We start from the raw sequence: 22198 nt of genomic DNA, 5'->3' as shown, positions 1-22198 counted from the left end.
ACAACTACTCATTGATGCCGCACAGAAATCAGAAGAATTGCAAATAATCTGCTAAGAAACAGAGAAATTATAGGGAAAAAAGACATTATTAATGTTGATGAGTCTTAAGATCTCTCTCACTGATCCTCCACATTTCTTAGTAGCAGTTTCTCATGATTCCTAGAAACACCAACACAAAGAAGCCATACTAATATCCTCAGAAAAAAAAAGATATTAAAATCTCTATAGCAACAAAAAAGTGGTCACAATTTAAACACTTTAAAAAACCAAGCTGAAAGAAGACCTTGTGAGATCCTTGGGAACATGCATAAAATCTTGGAAAATGACAAGAACGTTCCCTGTGGTGTAAAGAATCTCAAAAACCTCAGAATATCACTGAAATATCATCTTACAAATGCAAATAATTGAGGCACATTGCAAATTATATACTGGAATGTGAAAGATTGCTTCGTACCTCCAAGGTGCAGTGAACAAAATCAGCACTCATCATACCACGTAACAGTGTGGGGAAAAAAGGAAAGTTACTGGTGCATACGTCTGCCTAAATGAATAATCAATGGCAAAGCAGACAAGCTGTCCTTGTCTTTGATGACCTCTCTGATGTCTTTGTCTGGTCCTTGATGGGAATATCCCATTCCCATCATAAAATATATAGAAACTAATACGTTTGCTGTAGCAATTGGAGACTTAAGTTGACTCTAGGAAGACCTGAACATGTAGTTACAGAAAGTTTGCATATTTAAAACCTGCAACTTGAATCAGAAAGCCATCTCCTCTCTTATCTGAAACCAAACAGCATTTCCTTGTTGCAAAGTTAATTGCTCATGACAGAGTCATTAAAATCTTCAAACTAGACAGCTGAAGGAAGAAGGAAGTTGGTAAGCTGTAGGGGATTTAAAAGATGATTAATTTAAAGACACAGAGCAGCTGGTCTACATTCTTCCAGAATACTGTTAATTAGGAAATATAAGACACCTCAGGAATTCTTAGAGCCTTACAATGATAAGAAATGTGATTTTTGGAGACAGATGCTTGCCAGTTCCTGAAGATCACCACTGTCTGTATTTCCTCCTGCAGAATTAACCTTAAAGGGACTATCAGGGTAAAAGAGATTAATAGTCCAGAGGCAGGGAATGAGTTACAGCAAATATAGTATTGATAGAGGAAACAGGGCTGGTATCAATGAAAGCTGTCTTTGGCAGGAAAAAGAAACTGGTAAGAAAATGAAAGATCTAAAACCAAAATATAGAAAATTTCAACACATACATATGAAATGGCAGATCAAAACCAGAAACTAAGTCTCCAGGTATGAAAATGTCCCTGTCCAGGACAGCATATAAAACTATGCTTAATTCCTAATGCATGTTCTAGGTGATACACTGATTTGGAATGGATTAAATATCAGAAATATCAGAGAAATCACTTCAGTGATAAAAGCAACTAGAAAGAGATGTTTGATATGAATTTCGCTGCAGAATCCCTATTCAAAAAAAGATTTTAGTACTTCTATGGGTATGTTATATAAGAAAAACATCCTGGATTTACCTGCTCTTTATAGTCATGCATTTTAATATTAAAAGAAATGGATGTCTTCCAGGTTTGACCTGCATGACTTAAGGTCTGATACACACAGTAACCTTTGTATTAACCAAATGTTCCTGTAATAGTGCTTCATCAGTCTTTGAATGAAATATGATTTTCTAATTAGGTAAGTTACATACTCACTTTGGCATCAATTAAGAAAACTTGCGTGATCTTTGAATTACAATGGCAGACACTATCACTGCTTAAATGATTTGAAAAATCTGTGGTAAGAATTTAAAAGCTCTGTCAGACAGAACACTGTCCTACGCAATTTTAACTTTTTTCTATGAAGTGCTTGTAGCTGCAGGGGATTCTATAATTAAGACAGTATTTTTATTAGTCTATAATACAAGCATAAGAACAATTCTCATAGATTGCTAGCAGATCTTTTAAAATTATGCCTCCTTGTCTTTCTATTCTACTCTTAGGATCATGACAGAGTAGATCAAGAAATAAAAAATGTCATGTACGGTTTAGAGCAATTAGGTTTCAAAATGGGGAGCTGATGCTTTATGCTAACAACTAGGTGGTCCAGCCACCTCCTTTTGGAGTTATACCAGGCAAAAATATGTGGGTAGAAGACGGATGGGAGGTAAGACACATGGCAGCAGGATAGATGACACAGTAGGTATGTGACTGGAGTGTGGACTGAGACTATACAGGGATGCAGAAAGGGGACAGGGAAGGATCTACCTTTTGGATTAATTTGGAATGTGGTTCACAGGGATCAAAACTGTGGTCATTTCTACTTTAGATACTTCTTAGTCATAAACACACACACACAGACACTATAGCAAATCTCCATACCTCATTATAATGCTTGTTCAATGAATCCAGAATTCCTTTTAGTCCAGAAGGACCCTATATGGAAAAACATGCATCAGAAGGTCATTTTAATTTAAGTAATGTTACGTTTACATACCTGTATTCAAAGAGCAGTGGTCATGTAAAAGGGTTTAGATTTTTATTTGATTATACAGTAAATTATTTTCTGTACGTTCATTATATCTTTTTTCAGGCACAGAGGAGAAGCAGAGTCAGTTTCTAAATCCCTGAGTTTTGAAAACTGGCAGCTTCTTTTGGAGTGAATCGGTCTGTCAGAGAAGGCAGAGGTGACAGCCATATCAATTTTAATACGAATCCCTTCTGGTATGAGCAGCATCTTTGTTCTGCAGCATTTTAAAACTCTTTCCACTAACTAAAAGCACAAGTTTTGATGTAGAAGCAGCTCCTGGTGTGAGTAAACAGCTAGATTTTTAACTTAAGAGTATAGAAAGTGAAATTGAGGAATGCCAGAATTCTCCAAAACACTAACTTCCTAGTTTTATTAGCATTGCAAGTTTATACTTATACACACACATTTCATCAAGAATTTCAGCAATGGAGAAGGAACTTCCTATGTAAATGCGGGCTTAGAATAGAGAGATTAAAAAACACGTGCTTGGGAAAACCAAAAAATTTTTAGACATAATCTGCCATAAACCAGGCCCTCAATGAGATTTTTAAGTGTTGTAAATCAGGGCAGAACACAAAAAGTTCAGTCGAGATCTTATGAACTAAAACTCAGTTAAATGTACAAATTAGCATACTATCTCTCTTTAAGTTGAATTTTTCACATCATGCAATATGAACTACAGCTACTCATGATGGCTATAAGAAACATTTGCCCACATTAATAAGATTACAATATACTCAGTTAAGTCACCTCGTCTGAATGACCTGCATTTAACAGAGACAGGGCACAAAGGCAACTCTCCTCCTCTGGGGCTTTTTATAATTACAGACAATTTACCCTCTGCAGCTTTTGTGTTAGTGGGGAAAGCGTAGCTAGCATACATGCACCCTAAAGATTGCTTCAGGAAACTGAATTCTCCTCAGTTTTGAAAAGGGTTGTTTCTCAAAAAAATGGTGGCTGTTTATCAGTCAGAGATGCTGTGTCAGAGATTAGAGTTTTCCTCGCACATTTTAATTTTGTATAAGGTCTTTGTTAATTGTTTTATATGCACTGTTATTATACATACATCACACGACAGAAATATTCTGGTGTTACGCATCGTAACAAGAAAACGGCTTTCTACACTTTCAGAATAAGAATCTATTGAAATTTTCTCCCATTTTCATGCTAAAGGACCTGTAAAATTATTACAGGAAGTCAGGGATCAAAATCACTTGATACAAATTGGTCAAGATGAAAATACGATTGTTTTCAACTGGTTAAGACTTTTGTAACAAGAACTGCTTTCAAAATTGTAGCAGTGTAGCAGCAAGACTCCACAGTATTCCTAGAAAAACTGAAAAACCTTCTATCCACTGATTTCAGGTAGAGATCCAAGAAAAGTACTGCAATGCTATGTATTCTGGGTCAATATAAGCTAAATAACCAGTCACCATACTTTTCTAAGGAGGACCTCAACTGTTTACCACTTCAGAGTTGCTGCTGTATAAACCATCAGGCGATTCAGAGAAAAAGATAATGACAGGAACAGATGTGACAATGATTTTGTCACAGCTGGCATTCCTTGTATCTGATAATTTCACGTGTGTATAGAAGATGCTACTTGTGAACTGAATATGACAGACAGTCCTTGGTATTTGATACCTTTGTGTCACGGTACCAGTTGTAAGGATCACTAGGATGTAGTAAATGGATCTGTGGAAGCAGTGTAGTTCAACTTTTAGAAAATAATAGCTAGCTCCCATGAGTAAGGGAACTCTGACTATGGCTGGAAGGACAAACGATACTGTCACAAAGCTGAAACTGAAAAGCATTTCTGTTTTCAGAAATGCATCATTCTCTTGGTGGTATAGATTAGTGTTGGTTTAAGAATAACCAGATTTATGCAAAGAATATTAGGTCTTCACAGATGTTGTAATTGTCACAGCAGTTTAAATGCATTTTTGGGTGGACAATTCGTAATAAGAAGGAAAATCACTGCGTAGGAGGCATGCTCTTGTCCCATCACCAGAATATGGTAAGAACACGGAGCCTCACAGCAATGACTCATGAAGACTGAAGAAGGCTTTCGTTGACTAATGCAACTATTCTGCATAATTTCTCTTAGCACCTTTGGAGGGGGTCAGAAGAGACTGTAGACAATTTCAAAACAAGACTTGTAACTTGTTCTCCTCCAGGAGGCTCACTCTTCAGGAAGTTCACCTTTTTCAACATGTACAATTCCTGCATCTCTAACTGGGAGTAATGAGTCACAAGGCTGGTTCCTAAGTCCCAATAGCAGGCTATGCTGACGAACGATTATTAAAAGCTTGAGAATTACCACAATGTAAAGTACTTGCATAAAAAGACAGACACCAATTTAGTGATATTGATTGTGTGACAAAATGAGACAGCTACTTTGAGGATGCACATCCTCAGGGTGGTATCATTTGGCTCCTATGTAATCATATTTTGAAGTGTTCTGACAAAGCATTTAAATGAGGTAGGTCATGATTTGCATTCTGACAGCAAAGCCTTCTCTGGCAAGATGCATCTGCTCTGTAAGAGTGCATAGAATGGCAAACACAAACAGTTTTCCCACATGTAGAAGATCATTCTGCAAAACCCTGATGGCTCTCCTTACCAGTAAAGGTACTTCCCTTGAGGTACTGAACTTCAAAAAGATGAGAAACAGAACCATGATTTTGATTAACCAAACAGACTGCTACTTCCTTAGGGAAAAAAATTCAGTCTGATGGAAACTAACTAATAAAAGAGAGACAATCACAAAGTTTCTACGGAGTCTGAAGGTATAAAAAATTAGGAAGATGGTAAAGCCAAATTAAAGTCAAATAGGTAAAAGTTACTAAAACTGATGGATAAGTCAGTAAGACCTGGCAGAACATTATATTGCAGCATACCAGAACAAGACAGGTGTGTTCCGAGACATCATCACTAAATTATGAAATATGATCCTATGTATTTTACTGTGATTACATTGTTACAGAAAGACAATGGACAGACTTAAATATTGCCTCATGAAACATCACAGGTGCCTCACTTCCTCTTTGTTCCCCAACATCAGAAGAAATGAAGGCTATAAATTTTTCCATTCATTTTATTTTGGAAGTGAATTGTCACTTCAAATTTACGTTGAAAAATGAGATAAACATAGTCATGATGTTTTGACTGAGATGCTCACTCAACTCTGATTTCTAAAGTTAATGGCAGAATTTTTACTTTGATATCTATATTAAATATGGCAATCCAGAACTGGGACTGAACTGTGATGACACTGCCTACGTATTGGATGTCTCAACTGCAACACTGTAATCCTGCAGTGTCGAACCCTTGAATCCAGAATCCTCGCAGGATTCTGTAATCCTGCAAACAGTCAAAAATAAGAAGTTATCCTCCCTTCTCGTTTGCCACCATGTTGTTTCTTTTACTGTTTTTCCACAAATGAAACTGCTGCAACCACACAACCCAGGAAGGATTAAATGCCGTATCTGCCACCAATCCCGACCTCTTAGATATTATTTGTACATCAAATAAATAATTTTTGACAAAATGGAAAGCCTTTGTACATGTCACGGTTTTGAAAAACAGACATAACGTCACAAAGACCCAGAACTGTCTCGTGACTAAGGCAGTCAAGGGGAACTTATGGCATTTGGGTTGCATTCTTGGCTACGCCACAGCCTTTGTGCTATCAGAGGTAAAACATCTCTCTGTTTTAGTCCTTCCATTTTCAAAAATTGACATAAATTTAATAATTTCATCTTTCCATCATTCTTTCTAAAATAAAACTAATAAAACAAGTGTACAACAACAGAAAATAGTTTTATTCAAGAGTGTCTTCCTAAACTCTAGTCTCTTTCTTCCCTTCCACACAGTTTCTCTCCACTAATATAGCTGCATAATCCACTCCAAAGTCTCTACAGACAAAGAAAGAACTAGTAGTATTGGTTTGCAAGTGGAGAAGCAATGAAATTAACAGGAGTTGAAAAATTATTGTACAGGCAATTTCTAGCTTTTGAATGAGAATTTTGCACATCTGCCACTTTGGATGTTTTTCAGACTTGCTGCTTTCCAAATACCAGTGAAAAGCTCACTTCAGCAGGGTTTCCTTTTTCTTTTTTAATATCAAGTTGTGTAATTGAGAGGACTGAAGCACACAGAGAGTACAGTTGTATGAATAAGAAAAGAACTGAAAATGTGTCCTGATTGTTTTCCAAAATTACAAACAGGTTTCAGATGTTATTCCTATAGACAAGGCAGGAATAGAAATACAGGTGCTTAAAAGGAAATAGCTCCAAACTGTGAAATTACTGGGGTTTTATAATATTTTTTTCTCCCTTAACTTTTATAGTTTGTCTGCATTTCTGTAAAGATGATGCTGCTGAAAAAGTCTACGCAGTCTCACAGTCCATGCAGTAAAATGTGTAACAAGTAAATTGCAGTGGTTGTATCTCAAGAACAGGCCGTTTCAGGGAACACAGCAGTGCAAGTGACTCGGTGTAATCACTTTATCCATCTATTTCAGATCTGTGCATGCCCATTAAAATAAAATACTCTTTTTCTAATTACTATAATGTAAAAAATCGTGAAACTCCTCAGTGCAGATGTGCAATATTGTATAACCATTCCAAAGAGCAAATGGAAAGAATGATGAAGGCATGACGTCTGCCACAATAGAATACATTAAATAAATTACATTTTGGATCTATGGATATGGATTTAAAAAACTTAAATGCATAGAAACAAGCAATATGACCAGCCCTTGCCAGCCATTCCCACCCTACCACATAAGCATTTCCAATATTCTTCTAAAAAGCAGCTGAAAGTCCAGGAATACCAGAAATGATACTGACAATTTTCACTTATCGTTGCTTTAATTTTCTGTTTACTGTAATTAACTGATAACATTCATTCACTTTCAAAATATTGGTAGAGGAATGACAGTATTTCCTGAGGCAGACAAAATGAGATTTCCAAGGCAAACTGCTGGCTACTTAAGATAACTAGTTTGGTGGCACTGACATACATACTGAATAACAAGAGACCAAAAGTGTATGGAATTAAATGAAGAAATTCAGGTAGTCTGTGAACTTCTCCACTGCCTCACATCCAACACAAACAAAAATGAAACCCTATTTCAATTTAAGACTTTAAGGAGTAACACAAAGCTAATTTTCCAAGCAAGAATAGTTGTGAAGATAGAAGATATGAAGTTCAGCCCCTTGCAAAGGTAAATGAGGAACTAAATAATGAGCTTCAAGCGCTACAGCAATTGTGAAATAAATCCTTTTTGGCTACAAACAATAACTTGTTGGTAGAAAACAGCAGGTTTAAGAGAATGAATAATTGTGATCGCAGCTCACTAATGTGTGATTTAGGAGACCCAAAGTTTATTTCCTTGCTCTGCCACAAACAGCTTCTTGGACAGGATAGCACTTGGCCAAATCAGATAGTCCTCCTGTTTCCTACCTTTAAAAACCAGTGCTGATTGATAGTACTTTTCTTCTGCCAAACAGCAACACTGGGCAGAAGTCATACTCCGACTCACCCCAAAGAACACTGTTATACTGGTGGAAGTCTGTAGCACAACTCTAGCTTGGCACTTTTTTATTTTAAAAACAATCTGATGTCCCGCTAAAATAGGAGCTATTGAGAAATGGAATTCCTCCAGTCATAACAGTTCCAGTAGAGACAGAGAAAACTGGCACAGAAAAGATAAAGTTAACCCTTAATGGAGAAACCAGTAGAACTCCTTTTTCTGTCCTCTAGCCTACCTATGTAAATAGAAATACCCAGCTGCTGATTCATGTAAAAGTAAAAATAAAGAAACAAACAAAAAACCCCCCAAAAACCAAACCCCCACAACCTCCCACAAATTACCATAATATGTAAAACAGTGCCAGACATCATGCAGTTATTTTCTAAGCAGGACAAATAGAAAAATAAATGATGTCTTAACAAAACTCTACACAAAAACAGGCAGGTAGTAATTCTGCTACCCAACACCAGAAAAGCATTTTGCCTAAGTGAAGACTGCAGGACTGGGTCTGTACACACTTAGGCCAACAGCATATAAATACTAAGTTCAGATACCTTCCATACATTTGCTTTTAAGTACTGAAAAAAAATGGTGCGGGAACTAGAAAGCCAATGCATTATACCTATGCAAAATAAGCTATGGTGGGCTCGTAACCCCTTCTGCATTGCGAAGTCCTGTGGATATTTTTGTTAGCAGCTACGGCAGAAGAAAGCTATCAGTTCAGTTCTGCAGTCAGATCAAAATGCTCTACTTACAACCTCACAGCATCCTACTATGATAGTATTTCTTTTTGTTTCATAAAATCAGCATTTCAACTTCAGTGAAGAGCCATGCAGAGCAGGATAACAGCATGTGAAAGACAGTATCTCTTTCTTAGAAGAAAGACTTTAGAAAAAAACACAGGCAAGAAAATGTATGAAATACATTTCATACAGGGTACAGAGATTTTGATTTCACAATCATCATTTTCAGAATGCTTCTGAGAGTGAAATGAATACTGTATTTAATAGAAGCTTTAAACTGCTCTCTAGACTCTTTTCAAGGGGGGAAGGGATCAAAAAGCACTAGAGGGAGCTGCTGTTCTACCTAACCCGTTTGGATTCCTTGTTTTCAGCTTAAATTGTTACCCGCTGGAGTGAGACACGTGTAAGCACACATCTCGGCTCTCCAGCACTGAAATAACAGAACAGTACTCAAAAACAACATCAGACGGCAAGGATGCAAACCATGAATTCTGAATCAGAAGGGAATAAGAGAAGACTTTAAAAGTCTATAATATTTAACAAACCTTAAAAAATACTCAAAGGAGGATCATCAGCTAGGTAGGCTTACAGAAATATTTTTTATAACCCATCAATAAAAATCCTTATTGACTCCTTGCTTTTTGTGGGCACAGGATTTGCTCCAAAGGGAAAAAATGACATAAAAGAAAGGATAAGGGAAAAATTACACAAAAGAAAGGATAGTCGTAAAAAGTGGGACTCTCTATGCAACTTCAACTGAGTAGTTTCATTACCAATTGCCAATCAAACTATGTTTCTGACACTGATACAGGTTTTTAACCAAAGATGTGCAGATGATGTCGAGGGACTAGAAACTCACCACAAACATCAATTTTACTGAAAAAAATCCCCAGAAATTAGGTTAGGGGAAAAAAAAAAAAGATGAGGTATTGAGAGAGGGTTAGAAAAGTCAGATTAGAGGCAGATAAAAATATCAAGAAAATCTTAACTGCTGCCGTGCAACAAGTAGGTAAAAAATTATTATTTTAATTAATCAAAACTCACACCATTTAGTAGTGTCCAATTTAAAGCCCTTTTGACTGTTCAGAATGTGGTCTCATAATCCCTCCCTGCACACACTTTTTTTAGGACTGTCCTTTATACCAAATCCCCTGAGTATTGTATCCTGTTCACCAACTTCTTCCTCAAGGAGGCAGAACTTTCCTTCTCATAGTTTTTTTTGTCATTACTGAACACCTGGCTGTTCTCCTAATATCTAAATTAAGTACTTCACGTCATGGCATAAACTAATAAATAAATTAGGTAAATTTATTAATTTCAAACATGCAGTGTGTACTGTAGCCACCCTAAAAATTAATGATGGAATCTCCTTTTTCTCCAAAGACAAATATCGTATTCTTCTGAAACATTAAACAAACACCAAACTTACTTTTTCTGGAGAGTCTAATTTTCACATGTTCGGTCAATCTGTTAAGCCTTTTGTACCCTGTATATGCCAAACTTAGATAGTAACCACCCTGCAGGTGCGATAGTTCTGTTGCACTTTGGAAAGGCCAAAGTAAAGGCCAATGTGCCTTTCCATGTGCCACTACTTACTATTAGAAGAGAAGGGATAACAATATAGCAAAAATTTAATATGGTTTGAGCCTTGAAAAAGAGAGGAGGAACGATGTATCACGTTAAAGTCTTTTCAGTATGTACAAGCTGTAGCACTTTAAATATGGGGATACTGCCAATGTGCATTAACAGGCATTACTACTTTTAGAGTATGCTTTTTCTATGCATTATATTCTCAATCACGGAAGAGGAAGACAAGATGCTGGTGTAGCTGTATCCGAAGTAAGGACTGCATCAAGATAGTTATACCAGAAAAAAATACCTTTAACCAATATTTAGGCCATGATTGCTTGAGGAATGCTTTTCTGATATGTAGTGCTAGGCTACAGAACCCATACAGAGCTCCTCGTAGGGATGCTGCCATGCTGACAAAGTTGAGCTTCCCATTTGCTGTAAGAAAATCTCAAATAGGTATCAGTAATAAAAGTCCAATTTAGCTTCCACTCAGCATTTCTGGTATGTCTGTCAAGGATCATACATCTTCACAAGCCTGACCTGCCAGCAAATCTATGGTGGCAGAAATCTGTAATGGAGAAACAGCTTTTCACTGGTTCACAAAAAGCTAAGTAGATTAGGTCTAACATTGACCTCTGCTAAGTTGGTGTTTTGTTTTTTTTTTTTTCCTTCTCCTTTTAAAGGTCATTTTTGGCATTTGTATTAAGAAAGATTCTGCATCACTCCTTTCCTCTGTTTTGACTCCCGCAGTCTGCAGTACCGTTTTAGGAAGCCTGAACTGTACAAAAGACTCAAATAAGCAAGGCTTCAATGTGACTATATGCAGGGGAGAAGAGGGAGAGGGAGGGATTGTTAACTGTTTAGTTTTATGCAGGATAAATGAACTCCATCATCAGCTCCTCTTTCTGAACACATTTTGCAAGGAAAAGGGGAGGAAAAATTATAAAATTTATGCAGTTTTGTTTTTAGATGAGTTTAAATTACATCTGTTTCATTTATTCATTGTATTTCATGGAGCAGTCCATTACTCTCCTCTCTACAAATAAGACTAGTTTTCCCTTGCAGTGATGTTGAAATAGATGAATCAAATGTTCTGACGCATAAACTACTGGCCTTTACCTATTTCAGGTAAGCAGGAAAAGGAATTGTGAAATCCTTGTTTGATACTAGGAATGTAAAGCAGCAGATGTTTACTTAAACCACAAAAAAATAGCTGTTTTATATTTGTGCACAACAGCATTTTTACAATACAATATATAGGGAATGTTACAAATATGATCAAGCCTTCCTCTACCAAAGTAAGGCTGCGTTCATTCTAGGCTAAAATAGATCCATGCCTGACTTCAAATTTGAAATCATGTATCTCTTAAAAAAAAAAAAAAATCCCAAACCTCTTAGATCTGAGCTAAACCCTTTAGTGCTTCATATTACAAATCCTTCCATAGAGTCATGTATTTCTTAATCTTTTTAATTCCTCAGTAAACTCATTTGAACTACAGCTGAGTGCTCATTCCAGTGCTGGGTATAATCCTCCCCACCATTCAGACAGTTGGCACATGCTTCACACAGTCCTTCATCTTTCAAACTACCCCTCTGAGACAGAAATTATCCCATCTTCTACCGAGCATCATGCATTTTGCAAAGTGAACAAATGCACAGTATTCACATTTAGCATACATGGCCAGTCTTTCTTTGAAACGCCAGACAATTTCGCTTCCTTCGCTGAAGTTTGCACCTTGTTCTTTCCCTCCTGTGTAGCCTCTTGTATTTGTGGATCCAGTCCTTTTATCTTTGCTGTATCAAAAGGCTGTGAATAGTAGCTGTTTGATGCAGCAGAGTAAACACAAATCAATTGTTTTCAACCATAATTATGATCAGGTAACCCACTATAAAAATGCTAACAAAGTTCACTGTTCCAGGAGAGAGTGAAAATTTCCCATTCCCCTCGTTAGTTACTCACAGGAGGTCCTGGTGGCCCTGGTTTTCCTGGGAGGCCTGGTTTGCCTCGTCTTCCCTGGAAACAAAAAAAGAACAGATGTTCATAAATGTTACAGCTAGTGACTGATTTGGAATAAGAATTTTGTTTAAAAGAAAGATTTATTGCCTTTCTTATTATCAAAAAGTTAAAAAAATATCCAAAAGAATACTCTATATCAGTCATGGCAATGCTATCCAATTCTCGTAATTTTAGGATTGTTTTTAATAATTATGACAAACAGTATATTTGCATCACTGTAACATTTACTGTCACATTTTACAGCTATGTCTCAAATGTGAGTGCACATTGATAGGACTATAAACAGAGCATCTTGATGAGGTGTAAAGAAATTATATTTTATCTGAATATACCAGAGCTTGAGATGTTAAACTGTCCTGCAGTAGTCACCCTGACATGCACAGTAAGTACATATGTGCAATACAACTCAATTAACAAACCCCCATACCCTTCTTCTCCAGGATGTGAGAACAAGCAGAAAAGTCAGAGATTTATTTGCAAAACCAATTCACCTTCCTCATGCAATTACTACCATCTGTGTATATAGTGCGCATGCAACATCACTTGTGTTAAAACTTAAGGTCCATAAAAGTCTACTTAAGTTAACGTGAGACTTTCCACTTGTAGTCTAAAAAACATGCACATGTAATTATTACAATTTTTTAGTACAGAACTTGACTGAACAACTGCTGTTTTCACATATGCTTTTTTTTTTAGGAAGATCAACATAAAAATGGAAGTAATTTACAGTCATTTACATCTTTATTGCCAAGCTGAAATCTGACGTACATTTTTTAGAAACAACAGCTGAGAACAACTAATACCTAGGTGTGATGGTAAAAAAAAAGGTATTATATCCATAAAGACTTAAAGTTTTCCCTTGCGTATGGCAAACGTAAATTAACAAAAAGCATTAGGGGGATGTCCTGGTGAAAACTTGGCTTAAGAAGTTAAAAAATGAAAATGCTTGCTGACAGTTCACAATTAACACACAGGGGTATTTCTGTAAGCTGTGGTCCCTACTTCTAAGCCTGCTTCTGTGTTTTATTAAATGACGATCTCACACAAACTGCAGAAGTAATCTAAGGAACCGCAAATGAACTCTCAGCTTTGCTCTTTACCGGTGAGAGCCCTGATCTGTAGGAAACCACTCTGCCTCTCAAACCATTAATGCCTCTCATTAATCTTGATCTATGCTGAGGGGAAACAAGATGATGACAGTAAGGGTGGAAAAGCCCTCTTCCTCCCAGCCCGCAGCTCACCAGGGTAACCTCTTGCCTAGATGCCAGGGGCTCTCCTGAGAAGCAGGAGGTAGGGATTTGGAGCCCTTCAAGTTGAAGAAAGAACCGAACAAGGGTTGTGGGGATGTATTTCAGCCACCGGGCTGTGCCACGTAACATGTACACTGCCAGCACGGTTTTATGAAGGTCCTCAGTCAGTCAGAGTTTTAAGGGCAGCGTAAAAAAAATCACCTTCAGCATATCTGGAGTGCCAAATTCCTGGGTCTTAACTAGCTGAGACATATGTTATGTGCTGAGCTGTTTAATCCCGCCAGTACTCGCACATGCAGGGCTGTAACTGGGGCAGCTCAAGGTAAATTTTCAGAACCAAAATACAGTACTAGGTGCCTATATTGGGCTCAAGGCTATACTGGCCCTCACCACCCATCGCCAGCATGTCCTCTGCTGCGTTGGTAACACTGTCCACGCAGCCCTGTGACGAGCCGGAGCTGGGAACTCATCCGGGCTAAGGATGGCCCACAAAAAAGTCGACTTGTTTTGGACTTTGATCAGTTCATGGATGCAGTTCACTGGGCAACCGAGTCGCTTGCCTGGCCTGACAGAGGGCACGGTACCGGGAAAGGCACGCATGCACAGGAGAAGGGGGCTGTTGTTAGCTGGATCTAGACTCCTGGACTGATCTCTACTTCAGAAACACAGATGGACACTAACATTTCCTGACTTTTTTGAAAACCGGTAAACTTTCCTTAGAAAGTATGAAAAACAGATTGAGAGGCAAGGGTGTAAGCAATAAACAAAGATAAATTGCTTCATACTTTTTAAATAGTCCCTCTGAGTTATAGTGAGCTATACTGTTGACTCCTTGAAGCACCTTCCTTTTCCTGTTTGGACGTATTTAAAGTATCCTGAGGATGACACCTAAAATCTCAGCAGTCTAAACAAAGTATCAAGGAAGTGTCGGGGGGAAGAAGGCAGGGCTTTGACTGGCAGCCCCAGCTGCGAACGAGGTGTTAATTACACAGGAAAACATGGCACATGTTGGGAAGGCAATTTTATCTCTATTTACAAGATGAGCTGCAAGGTGATTGATGACATACTGCAAAGTCAAAACTTGACCAACTTTCTGAAAAATCAGTTATTAAAAAAAAAAAAAATTGCGGGTAGTTATTTTTCACTGTCATTTATTAATTACCAGAACACTTACCCGGTGAAACACAGAAGAAACACTTGCCCTACCTTTTATCCAATCATTATATTATGAGTTGTTATACTATGTGCCATGTGTACAAAAACCCTGTAGAACAATCATATAGATCGGTACGAAGCATCAGCTTTTTCTAGAAGAACAAAAGTCCTTTTTTTTCCTACATGCACCCTTCTAAAGTCTGATATTTTAACACAGAAAGATGTAAAAGGCCACTACCTTTCAGCAATGCCTTTCAGATACAGAGATCTGAATGTTAGCTCCACACACAGCTCCACCTACTCGCCAGCACTCCTCCTTCTCTATGAATTCCCAGCATCAGTATGGAAAAAATGAAAATATATAGTATAGTAAGAGTGTAAGTAAAACAAAGTAGTTTATGTTTTTGTTTAGGATAATTAGAACAATTAGAAGAATGTTTTTGATAAGCCCATTATGGCCTTGCCTTGAGCAGACCATGAGCCAGACTGTGACTAAATATTTACAGTTTGATTGTGAGTCTTCCTTCTAGCAAGAAAGAAGAAGTGAAAAACATCTCGGTGCCCTCTCTGGTCTATCGAGTGGGCTTAGCTCCCACCAGCCACAGCTCCCATCTCCTGCTCAGAAGTGGGTCTCAGCAGCCCTGTGAGAGCTGTACTCGCTGCCGTAGTGCTGTGCATTGGGCAGGCAGCCGGCACAGGAGGCCCACTACCTTCATTTAGTTGAGTTCACTGAGCAAATATTGAGGTTATAAAACCACTCAAAATATAAATAAATGTTCTAGGCATCACATACTTCCTTCACCTAAATAAAAAATGGAATACCACCTACACTGACTTAAAAAGGAAAAGTGGTGTCAACAAGTTGTCTAATGCTGCTTAGAATAATATCTAAAGAAAAGAAAAGCAAAACAGTTGCTGGTTATTTCCTTTGTGGAATCAATGGGATAAGAAGTTGTCTAAATGTTACTGATATTGCATCCCTTGACTCATGAAATGCCTGCCCTCAACTAATCTGGACAGTCAGCTACCTTCCTCTTTTCCATAGGACAAATTTCAGCTACAATACACAGACAAATCATTCAAATAACAACTGCTTGGTTAGGGGCAAAAAAGACAAAATATTAAAACTAAAATAAAAGAGAAATTATATGCTTCAGCAAACCCCAGCTGAGTGCCTAGCTGAAGTACGCGGCCAACTGCGTTCTTTATTCCTCTCTTCCTTCGCCCCTTCTGTTAATCAAAATGACTTGACGAGCTTTGCCTTACATTAGATGGAAAGCTGTTCAGAAGAGAGGCCCTGTGCATCCTTCCATAAGCTTGTGCTCTGATTCTGGCAGCCGCCCCTGGGCACCGCTGCAGGTCCAACACACAGTGCAAGAATTCAAAGTCTATATTGTAACCCCCTGCTGTATCATGTTGCATCCATCTATTCGCATATCTCTAACTATAGAAGAGTAAGCTCGCTAATCCTAGTGTCTAAAAATAAGCTGTGGATTATTTTAGGATAAAATCGAGCGGAGTTATGTAGGAACGCTGACATGATTTATGGAATTAATAATTTAAAGAACCCACACTTGAGTACGAAGGGAAAAGTTCTTAGAATAAGCCCGTGTGAATTTTCAAGGGAAACCGCTAATTAGCAGTTCCTGAAACACATCATCACATTTCAAAACAGGAACTAGTTCTAGAGAAAGTAGGAAGCTGGGCTTTAAAGTCTTAACTACTGTAGTTATTATGCAAGATTAATGAGGCTTCTGTAACTCGTTTGCCAAGCTAAACTAAGATTCTCTTGAATCGTCCTCAAAACCAGACTGACAAAGGGACAGATATGCCTGAAGCAGGAGGCAGGTGGAAAGTAAAGACCCCCATCTCAGAGTGCCCAAGCCACGGACATCTTGCCAGCCCCTTGGGCACCTAACGGCAGCCATGCAAGTGGAGCTCTGGGCAGTTAAAAGACTGTTTCTCCAGATGCTCAAAGCTGCCACCAAGCAGCCGGACAAGTCCCAGTGCTAATTCAGAGTACAGAAAAGAGGCTTTCTTTTTTCTCAGTCCTCTAAGCTGATACACTTAGTCCATATAAACTTCCCAGTTTTCCCTCTCTCTCTGTAGTCACAACCCAGTGCTCCTGGCTGCTCACCTGGAGCTTGCAGAGCTCCAACCAACTCTAACCCAGGGGAAACCCAGCCCAGCCCAAAGCTGGTGACAGTCCTCTGCTCCATGGTTTACCAGAAAAAGTTTGCCAGACTGCCATTTTAGGGGAACGAAGGCAGACATCACATGGCAGTATTGGTAGGAAAGCCAGTTCAAGAGCTAATGGGAAACAGATTAGAATTAATCGCAAAAATCAGAGCAATCACCCATCCAACCCAGTTACACAACAGCACGCATCTACTGATCGGCTGTGGGACAGGAGAAGGTTCTCCAGGATCCCAACCAACTATTTGACAGTTTGCAAAGTGAAAATTACAAATATACAACAAATGCACAGCCTGGATACAGAGTCACTATTTTTTATCATGCATTTAGCCAAAAATTTGGTAATATTTAAAGAGATCGTTGACATTTAACCACCTGACTGCACAACTGCTGTTAATAAGAGTTTTGCCATTAACTTTGGTAGTGTCACAATTGCACAAGGTTTTTTTAATCCTTAGAAATGTTATAGTTTGGATATTCTCTTTCCTAAATTGGAAAACTATGTTGCAGTCAATGAAACGTTTTTAACTTCAGTAATACGGCGTTAGGACTTGAATGTACAATTCCTTCTTCAATCCTATTAACCTTGGCCTTGAGGATGTATTATGGTAACCGGGGTATTACAAATTAACCTCTGTATTAAATGTTAAACCTGAATAAACTCATAGGAAATAAGGCCAGAAGGCAAGAAATTAAGCCGTTTGCAGAAAACAAGTGAAAGTCTGCCCCTCATATCCCACTAAAGCCTTTCACAGAAACATGGCTCACAGACGAATAGAGCACACAGACCCTAATCCCCTCTTTTGGAAGAGGAGCCACTAGGGAGTTCCTCGCTAATGCAGAAGCATTCCCGCACCCAACCTTGGCTTTCTAGTTTTAGGAATGATTTCCAATAAACTCGTTTCTTCTTTTTTGTATTAATAAAATGGTAAAAGACAGAGCCTAGCCAGACTATATAATATTATTCAAATGCATTTAACAAACATCAAAAATATCCTTAAATAGGCATAGCAGTGCCAAGAAATTAAATGCCACAACCTATTTTGCCAACAAATCCCTACACAAAATCCATCACAATTTTTCAAGTGTATTCACAAAAGTGCATTTTAAATTCAAAATCACTTGTAGAAATATTTTTCAACTACATTTAGATATCTTTATAATGAAAACCTTAATTTTTAATTATGAGAAATAATTTCCTATTCTCTCCTGTTGCTACACCTTTCACTAAGAAACATTAAAAGAAATATTGATAATAGAGTATTTGGAAGGGAGCCTGAAAATTCTAAATGAGATCTTAAAAGTGAAATAATTTCTGCTATTCCACTGAAAGTTAATTTTAATTTCTTCAATGGAAAATAACAAAGAAATTTAAAAATTATAGAACTATTTTCTAATTGACAAATCTGCCTTCAACATTCTAAACTACAACCTTTTTCATTCCATTTTTAAATGCCAAAGTGGGAAAAAATTAATTTTTTTTTAAGCTGTATCCTGCCTTACTGGTTATTTACGTTGCTTTTAAGGCAGATATATTCTGGCAGAAAAACTGAAAATTATCTCCCTCTTTTACATTAACCATTTTTAGACTGTTAAATGCCCAAGTGAAGGAATGTACAGCACTCCAACTTAAACATAAAATCAGTCTGGAGCTTTGCATACTTAAAAACAACTTACATCAAAGTCAAGAAGGACTGAGAAGATTAAAAGAGATTCCAAAACTCCAGAGCTGTAGCTGTGAAAAATAGTTTGCTCTGTGCCAGGAACCTGACCTACTCTGCAGTAATTATCATTGCTCTGTAAAGCTTGCTTTACAATTGGTTGAGTACAACGCTTACTCACTGAACTAGAAAACAAATTATGCCAAAGAAATATTTAAGTTCTATAAACCAGATAAATGCAACCTGAATTTAAATTAATTTTGATGTCACTATAAATAATTATGTTAAGAAAATCTAATAGCTCCCTGCCCGTTTACTTATTTAGGAAGATTTTCCACTGTGTCATAATAATTTTATTCGTGCTTGATTAGAAAAACTTGTAATCTCAGAGAGTAAGTTGATTACTAACATAAGGCAAGTGTTGCAATTTCACAAGGTCCCTCCAAACACATAATTTTAGTGAAATCAATGCTGAAACACTACAATCCAAAGGACTCTCAGTTTTACGAGGTGTTTAATTTATTACTAAGATAATGCTAAAATAACCTCCTCTTAAGTGAAGTATTTGGTATTATAAACACAACAATTGGAAATAAGGAAGCTGTTTCAAAAATATTTACTTCAAGACACCTGCAACTTCCCAAGGAATACAGAGTCAAGAATACGGCTGTGATATTGTAGAAAGATTTGTAAATGTTTGAACTGAATTCATCACTGGAATCAGGGAAACCACCGCAGTGGAGAATCAGTCTGCTTAAATACACATGAAACATTTCAAAAAATCCTATTAATCCATAAAAATGAAGTTGTTGGCAGCTATGCTGAGAATAAGCTAGAGCTATTTAAATAAAACCACACAGAATCGTCTGGGTTGGAATCCTGGGTTGATCCTCTTAAGATCATCTACTACAATCCCTCTCCTCAAGCACGATCAATTGTCCAGGACTGCGTCTAGTCAACTTTTGAATATCTCCACAGATGGAGACTCCACAACCTCTCTGGGCAACCTGTATCAGTGTTTGACCACCCTCACAATAAAAAAGTGTTTTCTTGTGTTCAGATGGAATTTCCCGTTTTTTTAATTTGTGTCCATTGCCTCTTGATCTGTCACTGGCAACTACTGAGGAGAATCTGGCTCCCTCTTCTTTATTCCCTCACACTGGGTATTTATACACACTGATAAGATCCCCCCTGAGCCTTCCCTTCTCCAGGCTGAAGAGTCCCAGCTCTTTCAGCCTCTCCTTTTATGAAAGATGCTCCAGACCCTTTAGTCCACTTTGTGGCCCTGTGCTAGACCCACTTCAGTAAGTCCGTGTCCTCCTTGACGTGGTCTCACCAGCGCTGAGCAAAGGGGCAAGGTATCTCCCCTGACCTGCTGGCAATGCTCTTCCAAATGCAGCCCAGGATATTATTGGCCTTTTTTTGCCGTGAGGGTGCATTGCTGACTCATGGTCTGTTTGTTGTCCAGCAGGTTCTTCTCCACAAAGCTGCTTTCCAGACAGTTTGCTTCCAGTGTATACTGATACCTGGGGTCATTACTCCCTAGATGCAGGATTCTGCATTTCCCCTTGTTGAATTTCATGTGCTTCCTCTCACCCCAGTTCTCTGCTACATTCTGCCCCATTGTCCAGGTCATTAATGAAGATGCTGGACGGTACTGGCTCCAGTGTTGAGCCCTGGGGTACACCACTAGTGACTTGTCTCCAACTGGACTTTGTACCACTGATCACAACCCTCTGGGCCCAGTTGTTCAGCTGGTTTTCAATCCACCTCACTGTCCACTTATCTAACCTGTACTTTGTCAGCTTGTCTATGAAGTTGACGAGATGAAGTTACAGGAGATAGTGTCAAAGGCTTTGCTAAAGTTGAGGTCAACAACATCATCCACTGCTCACCTCTCATCCACCAAGCTAGTCACCTCATTGTAGATGGCAACGTAGTTGGTCAAGCATGATTTCCCCTTCATAAATCCATGCAGACTATGCCAATCACCTTCTTGTCCTTCATGTGTTTGGAAATGGTTTCCAGGAGGATTTCCTCTATCACATTCCCAGGGACTGAAGTGAGGCTGATTGGCCTGTAGTTCCCCAGATCTTCCTTCTTGAAGACAGAAGTCATATTTGCTTTCCTCCAGTCTTCAGGAACCTCTCCCAGTCACCCTGACCATTCAAAGATAATCAAGAATGGCCTTGCAATGGCATCAGCCAGCTCCCTCTGCACTTGTGGATGCAACCCATCAGGCCCCATGGACTTACAGAGCTGTGTCCACCGTCTGAAACTGCCTAGGTGCAAGAGTCCGACAGCAAACAGTTACTTCAGCAGCGCCTGGGTCCTGTGCCTTGTGACCATCATCTTTAAGGATGCGTATGCTGGACAGAGAAAGTTTGCTGGCCTCTTCTTTGTGCCCTTCTGCACGAATTGCTGTGCCAACTGCTGCACATCTATTGGCTTCTTCTGTTATCACTGCACACTCTGCTGCATCACCTCGCTGTTATATGCTCCTCTTCCTGGCATGGGCTAAAAGGGTGCTCAACCCTCACTAATCAGGGGTCAGCCAGAACAAAGGCTGCAGGCACCCTTTGACCAAGGACAGCCGACGGAGTTCCTTAGAAGCTGCTAGAGCTACCCTTACCTTAGCCTTACCTGGCAGCCGCAGGCACCCTCAGTTTCCTCAGAGGTTTCCCAGAAGTGCCCAAACCCCAGAAAAAGGGCACAGAAGTTCAAGAAGATATCAAGAAGACTCAAAGAAGCAGAAACTGCTGCACAAACTGCTGTGTATGTTAGCTGCTTGCTGGGCCTGGCTCTTCTATAAGCCAGCTGAGAATGCAAAATGACTGTTTGTAGACTTCACAGTATAGCTGTCTAACAAAGTTGCTTTGATGCTTTGCATTAAGAGAATTTTTGGAATTCACTAAAAAATTATACTAAAAAATTAAACAATTTTCAGAAAAAATAGTATTTATAAAAAATACATCAAGTTCAGGGAAAATCCCTGCTACAAAGATATCCAACTGCAATTAAGCATTCATTTCCAAAACCTTTGGAATTATATTTTGGAAATACAAATTTCACTTCACTGCATTTAACATAGTAAGGGAAGAGTCTGGAAAACTCCATGCAGTCCGTAATTATAAGTAGTAGAATTTTTTAAGAAAGTACAGCAACATGACAAAATTATTTGAAGACTTTAGAAAATTCTTTACATGTGGAGCCAAAGAACCTTAGTTGAATTTTCTCAAAAATAAAGGGAATGGTGATTTGATTACAGAGAAAAAACTTTAAATATCTCTTTAATGTAAAGCAGACATTAAAAACCCCAGCTGTTGGAGGCTTAAGCCCAAGTGTAAAATAAAAAGCACATTTTGAAATGTGGGATTGACAATAAACACTGGAACAAAGAAATCAAGGAGGCTTGAGAAGTCTCTGTTGTTGATGTCTTTCAGGTGGAAACTGTACTTCTGTGAAAGATATACTTAACTAAAGTGCAGGAATATTGAGAAAAATAATAAAGACCTGCATAACACAG

At 38.3% G+C, this 22198-nt stretch overlaps 1 protein-coding gene across 10 annotated transcripts in view; it reads right to left on the bottom strand.

Moving 5' to 3' along the window:
- The window catches only part of COL19A1 (collagen type XIX alpha 1 chain), a 212202-nt gene that overhangs the window by 59824 nt on the left and 130180 nt on the right, over nt 1-22198 (bottom strand). For all 10 annotated transcript variants that reach the window (XM_075498152.1, XM_075498157.1, XM_075498155.1 and 7 more), the window contains 2 exons: nt 12354-12407; nt 2392-2445 (listed from right to left, as the gene is read on the bottom strand). In XM_075498152.1, the coding sequence (XP_075354267.1) occupies nt 2392-2445; nt 12354-12407 (108 nt within the window). The remainder of the gene's footprint in view (nt 1-2391; nt 2446-12353; nt 12408-22198) is intronic.

This window comes from Mycteria americana, chromosome 3 (assembly GCF_035582795.1).
Source record: "Mycteria americana isolate JAX WOST 10 ecotype Jacksonville Zoo and Gardens chromosome 3, USCA_MyAme_1.0, whole genome shotgun sequence".
In the NCBI taxonomy this organism is placed as follows: domain Eukaryota; kingdom Metazoa; phylum Chordata; class Aves; order Ciconiiformes; family Ciconiidae; genus Mycteria; species Mycteria americana.
Note: the sequence above shows the minus strand (reverse complement) of the source record. Positions and strands in the feature narration are given on the sequence as shown.